The sequence below is a fragment of the Euphorbia lathyris genome, chromosome 5, assembly GCF_963576675.1.
Source record: "Euphorbia lathyris chromosome 5, ddEupLath1.1, whole genome shotgun sequence".
In the NCBI taxonomy this organism is placed as follows: Eukaryota; Viridiplantae; Streptophyta; class Magnoliopsida; order Malpighiales; family Euphorbiaceae; genus Euphorbia; species Euphorbia lathyris.
Window position 1 is genome coordinate 37,494,496 of NC_088914.1, and position 11,279 is coordinate 37,505,774.

At 36.5% G+C, this 11,279-nt stretch overlaps 1 protein-coding gene across 4 annotated transcripts; it reads left to right on the forward strand.

The window, feature by feature from the left end:
* The first annotated feature begins 335 nt into the window (after positions 1-335).
* Positions 336-6,696, forward strand: LOC136229042 (heterogeneous nuclear ribonucleoprotein 1). 4 transcript variants are annotated; one of them, XM_066017579.1, is made up of 5 exons: positions 336-745; positions 856-968; positions 1,115-1,181; positions 1,273-1,507; positions 1,909-6,067. In XM_066017579.1, the coding sequence occupies exons 4-5, from the start codon at positions 1,286-1,288 to the stop codon at positions 3,121-3,123; spliced, it is 1,437 nt and encodes a 478-aa protein (XP_065873651.1). In that variant the 5' UTR covers positions 336-745; positions 856-968; positions 1,115-1,181; positions 1,273-1,285; the 3' UTR covers positions 3,124-6,067. The 4 variants fall into 4 exon arrangements, with proteins under 4 accessions (XP_065873651.1, XP_065873652.1, XP_065873650.1 ...); XM_066017580.1 differs by having other exon boundaries at positions 336-712; XM_066017578.1 differs by lacking the exons at positions 336-745; positions 856-968; positions 1,115-1,181 and adding an exon at positions 6,116-6,696 and having other exon boundaries at positions 1,265-1,507; positions 1,909-3,106.
* The last annotated feature ends 4,583 nt before the right edge of the window (positions 6,697-11,279 follow it).

Below are 11,279 nucleotides of genomic sequence, written 5' to 3' on the forward strand. Positions count from 1 at the left end.
TTTATGGTTACTTTGTTTTCAACAAAATAAAGCTTTACTTTGTCTTTTTCATCATTGGATGATGATGGACTTTAACAAAGTAAGTTCATCGTGATAAAAACAAAGTAAAAATAAAGTAAACATAGCCTAACCCTGTAAACAACCAATTTTTTTTTAGATGAGATCAATAATAAATAAAAAAAACTCATGTCGTGTTTACGTTTTCACCTTTCACTGCAAGAAATAAAATAAAACTAAACTAAAAACATATTAATAAAAATTTGATTTTCATTTTCCTTTTTCAAAATCTGCTCCTTCCATTTTCAGTCCCTCCCTATATATTCTTCACACCACTCTCCACAAAGCCTTCTCCCCCTTTCTCTTTTTATCTCTCTAAAAACCATTAAAGAAAACAAAACCAAAAAAAAGAAGAAAAACAAAACCAAAATCCTTTCTCTCACTAGAACATGTATGTAAAATTGCAAATTGTTTGATAAGTGAATTTGCATTAGCTGATAAACAATCATAACACAAATTCAAAGAAGAGGGCATATTGTAGAGGAGGATGAGCATGCCCTCTATTTTCATTCTTATTGTGCCTCCTCTCAGATCTTAATTCTTTGTTTACTGGATGAGATTTGGCATCTGGGTTTTCTCTAATCGGTGCGTCTTATAGGATTTTTGGTTTTGGATCTCTCTGCCTCCTCTCAGATCTTAATCATTTGTTTTATTGGTGAGATTTGGCATCCGGGTTTTCTCTAATCGGGTGCGTCTTATAGGATTTTGGATTTGGATCTTTGTTACCTATTTCAATTTTGAATCTTTATTAAATCCGCCATTGAATTTTGTTTTTGGGTCATTTTTGCTTCATTTCAGGTTTATTTCGCTGCAAGTTGGTTGGTTGATTGATCGTTGAAGGATCTGTTAGTTTTTGTTTTTCGTCAAACTATACTTACGACTTACGTTTTTCTTCTAATTGTTCAAATAAGGTATGTTTTTATTGTTTAATTGATTATGTATGGGCACTTAGATTCATTGGCTTATGCTAATTTGAATTACATACATTTGACATTTGAGCTGTCGTTTTGAACTATTATACTAATCGATTGATTATATTGTTTTTTTGTGGATCTAGTGTAATCAAACGCATCCTCATTTGACAAAGTTCAAAGCGCGGTTCAGTTTTGAAAGCAAAGTAAAAGGTGCCACTCCTTTGTGTGCGATTAGTTTGATTGATTTTTTGGCTTCTATTTGAGCACCTTGCATTCATATCATGCTTCATTCTATGTCTAGGTGTAAAAAAAAAATGCAATCGGATAATGGCAAGCTGTTTATTGGTGGGATTTCATGGGACACTAATGAAGAGCGACTCAAGGACTACTTTGGGGCCTTTGGTGAGGTGGTGGAGGCAGTTATAATGAAAGATCGGACCACAGGGCGTGCCCGTGGATTTGGTTTTGTTGTTTTTTCTGATCCTTCTGTTGCAGAAAGGGTCATCAAGGAAAAGCACAACATTGATGGGAGGATGGTAAGTTCTGTTAATGTTGAAGCAACTGCTTTATTATCTACAATGCAGTTCAACTACAAAGTACTGCAGTTAGCAAAATGGGAAAATAGTTCTTCTTATGCCAACAATAATATATCCAATTTTCTTATTGTAGAAATCCATCTGCTTCTCTGTTTAACTATATCTGAAATTTAGCCAAGAGCAAAATCATCTGAGTCACCCACCTTTCTATTTCCTTTAATTTTGTTGGTTCTCTTACTGGCTGATAAAGTTTCGATCTTGATGCCTTTCAATTGTGTTTCAATAGTTTTAAAGTCTCTTCCAATTTGAGATCTCAATGCCTTTGGATTGCATTTCATTAGTTGGAATATTTTTTCCAATATGAGCTTCATTTTCTCATTTTGTGAGTTGTCTATATTCAGGTTGAGGCAAAAAAGGCTGTCCCAAGGGAGGACCAGAACATTCTGAACAGAAACACTGGTAGTAGCATTCATGGTTCTCCTAGCCCAGGCCGCACAAGGAAGATTTTTGTTGGAGGTTTAGCATCTACTGTTACTGAAACTGATTTTAGGAAGTATTTTGAGCAGTTTGGGACAATCACAGACGTGGTGGTGATGTATGATCACAACACCCAAAGGCCAAGGGGATTTGGATTCATCACATATGATTCTGAAGAGGCAGTTGACCAAGTGTTGATGAAAACTTTTCATGAATTGAATGGAAAAATGGTTGAAGTTAAGCGAGCAGTTCCCAAGGAGTTATCTCCTGGTCCAAGTCGCAGTCCACTTGGTGGATATAACTATGGGTTGAGTAGGGTTAATAGTTTTCTTAATGGCTACACTCAGGCTTATACTCCGAGTACAGTTGGAGGCTATGGACTTAGAATGGATGGTAGATTTAGTCCTGTTGGTGGTGGCCGAAGTGGGTTTCCTCCATTTGGCTCTGGTTATGGAATGGGTATGAATTTTGAGCCAGCACTGAGCCCTAGTTATGGAGGTAATGCAAATTTTAGTGGCAATCTCAATTATGGACGGGGAATGAGCTCTTACTACATTGGTAATACAAATAGATTTGCTAGTCCTATAGGATACGATGGAGGTAATGGAGGAAATAGTTCATTTTTCAGCGAGAAGAACTTGTGGGGCAATGGGGGCCTCAATTATAATTCTAACTCTTCAACTTCCAATGCATACATGGGATCTGAAGGTGGAAGCATTGGAGGGAACAATTTTAGCAACAATGGAGTTAATTGGGGTTCTTCATCACTTTCGGCACAAGGTGGAGGAAATAATGTTCCTAACAACAGCCTGACTTTGGGGTATGGGGTTGGTGAAAACAGTTTTAATCTCAACACAGGTGGATATGGTAGGAACAATCAGAACAATTTGGCCACGACATCATCATATGCTGCATCAAATGGTAGCTTTGATGGGGCCTTTGGAGACCTTTATGGTGGAGGTTCAGATTATGGGGATCCTGCCTGGCTATCGTCAAACTCTGATCGAGATGGATCTGGCAACTTTGGTTACAACCTAGGGAATGCCCCTTCTGACGTTGCAGTAAAAAGTTCTCCTGGTTATGTTGGTGGTTATAGTGTTAATAAGAGACAGTCAAATAGAGGTACGAGCTTCTTGTAGCATCTTTCTATAAATGCTTTTGATGTTCTTTGAAATGTGCAAGTGAAAAACATATGCTTCAATCTTCAAAAAAAAAAAAATATATTAAGTCAAGCTATAATTACATTCTACTTTCCTTGTTAATGGGTACTCTTTAGTCTGTAGATGCTCTCATCAGATGTAAAACGAAGTTACACTTCTCCACAAGGCCTTCATCTTTTAGTAGATGGCTTGATCAGTTTCAAATTAGAACACTGTTTCATCTTCATGGTGTAATAAATTAGTCTTGGTTGAGGTGCAAAGTTCTCATCAATAACTGAGTAGGATCAAACTGTAGTTAACTAGGAGTTCAAAAACATTAGTTTCTACACGTGTAGGGCATCAAATATCTCAATCACAACGTTTCACCTGTTTCAGAAAGTTTATTTGGGCCCTCTGAGCTATCTTTTATTATTATTATTATTTAGGTCCAAACAGGCTTTGTATGAGAATTTAGTGCTATTAAAGGAATATATTTTCTTCATTTATTATAAATATAGTGAGGAAAAGAAGTTGGTTTTTTTTTAGCACAATTATACAAACTGCATAATGTTATTTTTTTTTTCTGCTTACTCTTCTGATTTTTCATTATCCTTTGAATGCCATATTCAGTAGTTTAACTGTAAACTATCTGGTGTTTCTCAATCTGATACATGTCCTTTCTATCTTGGTTTGTGACTTGAAGGATTGGAATTAAATGCTCTTTCTTGGCCTTTTTAAGTCTATCCCTGAATTTTTTTACTATTGCGGGCCAAAATCTCAGTTAATTTCTTGCTTGTTACTAAAAGGATTGACATTGAGATTAAATCACTCATTGTTACTGGTGCAAATTATTTGTTTATTGCATCCTCATAATTATTGAGATTTAGAACTGTAAATGTTTCCTCATAATGTCATCATCTCTTTAGAGCTGCATTTTGTCAACTATGTGAACTTGTGGAAACACTTCCTTTTTCCTCTTCAATTCCTTTTTGCGTTGGGTTGATCAACGCATGATCTAGAAACAAATGATGACCGAGATAATCAAACCGTAGGTCCAATTACTTTTAAATTGGTTTTAGTTCTGGCCAGGTGAATGGTATGTGCATGTGTTAATACTCCAAATTGTGGCATGGAATATACAGTTTGCTCTGGAGTTATTTTGTTTTATATAAACACAGTTTTCACCTTTTTCTCTCAGCAATAAAAGTTGTTTCTTTTGACCAAGGTTAATAGTCATTACTATTAGCACAGTAAGGTTTACTTTGTTAAAATGTAATCATTAAAATTTACTGGTATACTTTTTAATCAAAGAAATATAGGTGTGTAGAAAAGAAATTGTAATGCTAGAAGTTGAAAGATACCACCAGAACATTGTCAGTAATTCCGCCCCGCAATCCGCATCTGCCTGGTTTTAATTTTGGTCATGAAGCATGCTTACCAGAGTGGCATTACAGTCATTGGAATGCTACTTCAGTAATCATTATTCTATTTTTAACCAAAATTTATGCCACATCTATTTGGAGTATTGACGTGCTTGCTTAGGTCAAGTTTATATAATAGTTAAAGTGTTCGTGTAAACATAAGCTTTTTGTGATAGTTAAAGCATTCAGGTAATTGGTAGGAGGAAAAAATTGGGCATTATTGAAAATTGAAATTAGTTTGGGCTTTTTGGTTATTAGGCCTGATAAGATTATTCTTTTTCTCAATTTTCACTTTTGCTATTGTTTTGCATAACCTTTATTTTGTTCGTGTTCTTTTGTAGCAGTTCATATTACTTGTCACATGTCAAATAATGTTTGCCATTCAATAAAAGTCAAGTGGTATATGTTTTCTTCACCCTTGCCAGTGTATAGAACAGTTGAGGGCATATCAAATGTTAACATGAAAGATAATGTCCTTTTCTACCAAGGTTATTTCACAGTAAGCAGAGTGAGTTAGGCTTGCATAAGTTTGATTAGGGCTGTCAATGTCTAACACAACCCTGATTTATAGAGACAATCCGCTTCACACGGCTCGCTTGACACGATTATTATTTTTGTGTTATTTATATCATATATAATACTGTAGAATATATAGATTATAGGAGACGATAACCTGTTTTGACACCCCTAAGTTTGATAGTATATGTGGCCGAAAAGGATCCATGGAACTAAGTTGAGTTAGTATTGGTGTACACATACCATGATGAAAGTTGATTCAATAGATCTACTTTGACAGCTTTTGTGTGTTTTGCTAGGTTTTAATGCACATGCTTCATTATTCCACAACTTGGCTTCCCTTATGGAGCAATATTTTATTTCTCTTGATTTTTAATCACTCTCTCAACTTGACGACCGTGATTGAAAGATCTGTTCATTCTATTTGGACTTCTCTCAGTTGCTCAAGTTAATACATTTTGCGTGCATCTTTACGCTGGTTTTATATAGTAATTGAATGTTTGCAACTGTGAAAGTTTGGGTCCTTAAAACTGAACTTGGTTTCTTATGAATTATAAGTTCAATGTGTTGGGACACTTGTAATTGGTGAGAAATCAAACAAGGCATCTTCGTTGGTTTAGGACATTATTTGGGTGCTTTCTCATTATTTTGCTTCTAGGTGAACCTAGGAATGGAACACTTAGGTGGGAGATATTTAAATATGGATATTGCACAATAAGCTCCAGCGATTGATCAGATTTCGGGGAGCCCTAAAATATCTATTGTTGCTAACATTTTATCTTCAATTATGAAGAGTAGCTTTCTATAGAGTTGTTGTAGTGAAAGGGGCGGTTTTTCTTCTTCAGCTTAGGTTTACAGATCCATAAACAGACATACATTTGTTTTTGTTCTTGTGTTGGCATGTCTAATGAGCACATTTTTATGACTTGCATAAATTCCAATTTGAGTTTGTTAATTTTCTTAATGATGAAAGTTGTATGTTGTTTTGATGAAATGATTAAATTGTGGAGGTATTGTTTTAATATATTTCCGCGTTTGGTTTGGTTTTGGTTCAGGAATTGCTGCGTAGGAGGATCATGATAATATTTTAGGTGAAGATAATCTGTTGAAGCAGGTGATCTGTGAAATTTACACATTCGCTCAGTATATTTCAGTTAAAGAAAAACTTGGTTATCTAGAGCTAACTGGATTGCCTGTTTTGAACAATTAAGTTTAGGGATAGAAGAATCTATAAGGAATTTCATGTTACGATTTGATTTTTGAGTTACCTTTTTAGGGTTTTCGGTTTTTTTTTTTTTTTGGTATTCGAGTGAGATGTAAAATCAGATTACGGGATGTAGTCAGAAATGTATCATGCATCTCTGGTGAGGCGGCGATACGAAAAAGTTATAGACCATTTTTTTTTTCTCTCTAGGTTTTGGTGTTATGTAATATCTGGCAAGGGTTGAGGATTCTTGCTGGGTATGCTTTGGTTTTTATTTTTTTGTTGTTCCCAATATTTGGGGGTTTGTTTTTCAGCAGATTGTACCTGAGGGAGGTTCTTTGTTCATCATTTTACTAGTGTGAAACAGTTTAAAGGGTACCCATCTAGGGTCTCCATCAATAAGTTACCACATACATACTTAGATTCTTTTCCTTGGAAATATCTATGTTAATTCAACACCTGAAAAATGAACCCAAAAAGAAAAAATCTCTTGTGATGATGGCCTTTACTCCATGAATTTTGATTTTGTTAATGTTGTACCTTGTATGGATGAATCATCACGTCAGGCATTTACAATGTACTACTTTTTAATACTAAATTGGCCCAAGTTTGTTTGGATATGCTTCACTGAATTTTATAATTACTTTTAATAGTTATTTTTATCAAATTGGTCAGAAAACAATATAAACCCAATTAAGCCTTTGGATTTTAGGCTTTTAAAGATTTGAGTTTTCTTTTCATATTAATAGCTTTGATAGAAGCAAACATGAATTAGAGAGATTTAACTAATATAAAATGTTTGTATCGACTGAAAATGCAGTAGATAAGCGATAGATTAAGAAGCAGAAGACAGAACCTCAGAAGAAACATGAGCCAAGTGGTTTGCTGATAGACGAAGCTACAATTTTCTATTTTCGTCAATAAGGATTTACAATTACCAACTATTCTGTCAAGAATCAAATTACAATTAGGATCTAGACTTTAAAGCATAAACTAGCACTTGCGGATTAGATTCAAGATGAATATCCTTCTACTCCTTAACTTTGATCCAACTGAAGGCTTCACGGTAAAAGAGGGCCTCTACCAACACCAGTACCAGCAGTAAGAAAGGTCTGATAGCATCCCTTAGTAACAAAACCATAACCATCAATTGCCAAGTTTTAAAAATAGTGACATCAACATTAACCTTGATAAATCCCGGAGGCAGAGAGAACTAATTTGCAACATCAGTCCAAGATGGATGAGAACATGAATCATGCTACCTCAATAATTCTACATCACCAAACAAGAATCCAACTGTCCATCCCTATCACACTTCAAACAAGCCTCAAAACTCTGCTTAAGTTTTCTCCACTCATGGAAGAGCACAAGCAAAGTCTCATCCAATTAAGGTAGTTCCAGCACAAACTATGCCTCAATAATTTGCACATTACAACCATTAATTCAATAGATTAGATCTATGCCACTCCACATGAGCATCGAAATCCGAATATCGACTACAAATCTTATAAACCACGAGCATTAGCAATATGAGTATTCATTCAACGTTTAAAATTCACATGCATTAGCAATATTAGTTCCTTTTTGCTGTTTTCGTACTCCCATACATTGGGTAAAAGTCTCGCACAATGGTCCTAGTAAACCATGAGCTTTTTTATCAATACGTAAGGCATCACAAAATATTTTCGGAAAAGCACGTAATATTTCCTTTCATCACCTTGTTAAGATTTTTTTTTACATTGTTAGCCTGCATCACAAGAACTCGCTTACACCATAAAGAACTAGCTTAGTTAAATCTCGCTCACCCACATCACAAAGAACTTGCTTAGTTAATGATCTGATAGCAAATGTCGCGGGACTAGGTTTTGGCTATGTCAAATCTCCTTGTGGCACCGAGACTTCTCAAAGTCCTCGGCTAGCCAACCGATACCGAAGGGGTTTATCCCTTTATATGCGACCATTATTAATCTATTCCGGAAGGTCTTCTTGTGTATCAAACCTCGCACTATAAAGGACATACATTATGGGTTATCTCGAAGCCCAAAGTGTTCATATGGTTCCACCCTTATGGAGACATTTGCCTCTCTTCAAGAAGGCCGAATGCACGACTCTCCTAGTCCCTAGTGGACTTTTGGTGGATCCCTTAAGGCAATATCGACTACTAACTCATGAGGTTACGATATCCAACGCCAAGAGAGTCCACGTCCCCTGTAGTGTTTCTTATACCAAATCGGTCTCCACCGTCAACTGATATTGATTTGTTCCATTTGCCATTGCTTGTCGAAACTTTCTCATAGCCTTGCCTACGCTTGGAGGCGAGTTTGCTTATGACCAAACCCCTACACTGAGCTAACGGATCCATTAGCGAAGGGCTCCATGTGGATGAAAATTAAAGTTTAGGAGGTTAATCTGAAAAAATAAGGGAAAATTACAAAACTAGGTCAAATGGGAAGGCCATTTATATATTTAACCCATTTACTCAACCTATTACATATCTAGACTCATTTTATGTGACTTTCCAAAAATACCCCCAACCTTCCCACTTCCCCCCTATCTCCGCGAATCACCGCTCCCCCCTATCTCCTTGGTTATGCGAAAAGTTGCTCCTGCATTAATGATTTCAAGACTTTTGATCTTCCTTTCTTCCTTTAAATTGCACGAAATCTGCACCATTTCGTCAAAATCACAATGAATTTCTCATTTTCCTCTTTTCATCTCTTGATTCTGCAACTTCCGAAGCCTAGAAAACGAAGCCATGGTTTTTCATCTTCATGTTCCTTGCTTGGTTTCTTTCTTCTTGTTACCATCAAAGAAATGGTTTTTCTACGTTATTTCCTTCGTTCTTCCCATGTTATCATATTGTTATTGTCTCTTTTGGGGGTGAAAGGGGCGAAAAATGTAAGTATCTGTTTTTTTTTTCTGCGTTTTATCATGAATTCACTTCGCAATCGATGGTTTCGCTAAGCTTTGCGAAGAGAACGAGCCTGGAAAGTGATGATCTACTTCGTGTATTGATGATTTCGCGACGTTCTGCGAAGAGAAAGAGTCTGAAACGTATGGATCTACCTCGTGAATCTATTAGTTCGCGAAGTCTGCGAATAGATCCTTACGTTTCAGACCTCGCAGACTTCGCGAAAAAATCGTTATGCGACGTAGATAGTCACATTTCAGACCTCGCAGACTTCGCGAAAAAATCGTTATGCGAAGTAAAATCACCTCTTCCCCTGCACATTTACATTCGCATGCTTCGCTAATTTTCATTTCGCGAATCCAAAATCGTCCTTTTTCATAACTAACACGGTTAATTTTTTCTGTAGATGGTTGAATACGTAACATCCCTTTCTGGAAGGCGGCGTACTGAGCTGCAGGGAAGATGATTTTCCTTCCTGTATAGGGATGAACTTTCCCAAGATTGACACATTCACTCCTGAAATGATTCGTTAGGAGAGGTTGTGTCAATCTCGGGGTGCACCATGGGACACGTCCATCCCATGGTGCCAATCTTGTTAGTAGATTTTGATAATGTTAGTAGAGTTCATTGTGGCAATCTTGTTGTAAATTTTGATAATGTTATGATTTGAATGTCGTTATTGTGGCAATCTTGTTGTAAATTTTGATAATGTTATGATTTTAATGTTAGAATCCGTTGTTGTTTGCCCTTTTTTGTTATATACCACTTCGCGAATTAGCTTCAAAACACATCCAGGCTTCGCATATGCGAACTAAATTCATCAAGCAAACCCAAACATTTACTTCGCAGACTTCGCCTAGTATGGAATATGCGAAGTCAGACGGGATGGGGCGAGCCGCGCGTAAATATTGGGGGTATTTTTGGAAAGTCACACAAAATGAGTCTAGATATGTAATAGGTTGAGTAAATGGGTTAAATATGTAAATGGGCCTCCCATTTGACCTAGTTTTGTAATTTTTCCGAAAAATAAAGGTCATAAACCCAATAAAAGTTAAAGAGTTTAATTATGTGCTTAGCCTTGATTGTATGTCAACTAAGTGTATCATGTGAGGTTAAGGTGCGCTTTATATATATATAGTATTATTACAAAATGTCACATCACATGTTACACATGTGACCAATGTTATCAGAACCGGACCGGACATCAAACCGGATTGATGATTGGGTCACGGGTCACTTGGTCGGACCGGATGGCTCGGATTGGTCGAACCGGATGACGTAATAAATAATATTTATATATATTAAATATATATAATTATTTTAAAATTATTTTTATAGATTATATATATCCAAAACAAATTATAAACAACTTTTGGTTTGTTATTTTTTCTCATCTTGAGACTTAAATATATAACGGATAAATATAATTTAGAATAACTTGAAATATGTAAACGTATTCTATGACATGCGATCTTTTTAACGGTATATTACAAACTCAAAACGGACAAGTGATGAATGAGAAATTCACACTTAAAGTGAACCACTTGAAATGTTTTAGAAGGAGATAAAAATAAACTAAGCATTCTTATCCCACATAGGAAAGAAATGAGAATGTTAACTAGTTTATAAGTGAATGGCATTCACAAGCCTTTAAGTAATTACCAAGGGAAATGCTCTCTCACGCGCAGGGGGGGTAGAGTCGTTCCACCATCGGGTTAGGGGCGCACCCGCACGACGTGAGCGACGCGAATGCATCACAAAAATGGACTCCCTTAACCCGGCCTCCTTTTGCTAAATTATTTCATTAATAAAAAATTTTCCTCCATTAAAATAATTTTTTGCGCGCTTTTAAATTTTTTTTTTATTCAAACCGGTGTGAACCGGGTCGGCCAGTTCCCGGTTCAACCACCGGTCGAACCGGCCCACCGCCGGTTCATTGCGGTTTTCTGAGGGTTCAAAAACCCAATCCAGCTGGGCCGGACTGGCTGGCGGTTCCGGTCGAACCGGTCCGACCGGCCGGTCCGGTCCGGGCCTGACAACATTGCATGTGACTATCACATTTGTGCCAATATTAGTTATAAATGTCACATATATTTAACATGAC

Coding starts and splice junctions, on each gene's coding strand:
- LOC136229042 (XM_066017577.1), top strand. CDS start 1,265: ATGTCTAGGTGTAAAAAAAAAATGCAATCGGATAATGGCAAGCTGTTT. Junction 1,508..1,908: donor ACAACATTGATGGGAGGATG/GTAAGTTCTGTT, acceptor GTCTATATTCAG/GTTGAGGCAAAAAAGGCTGT.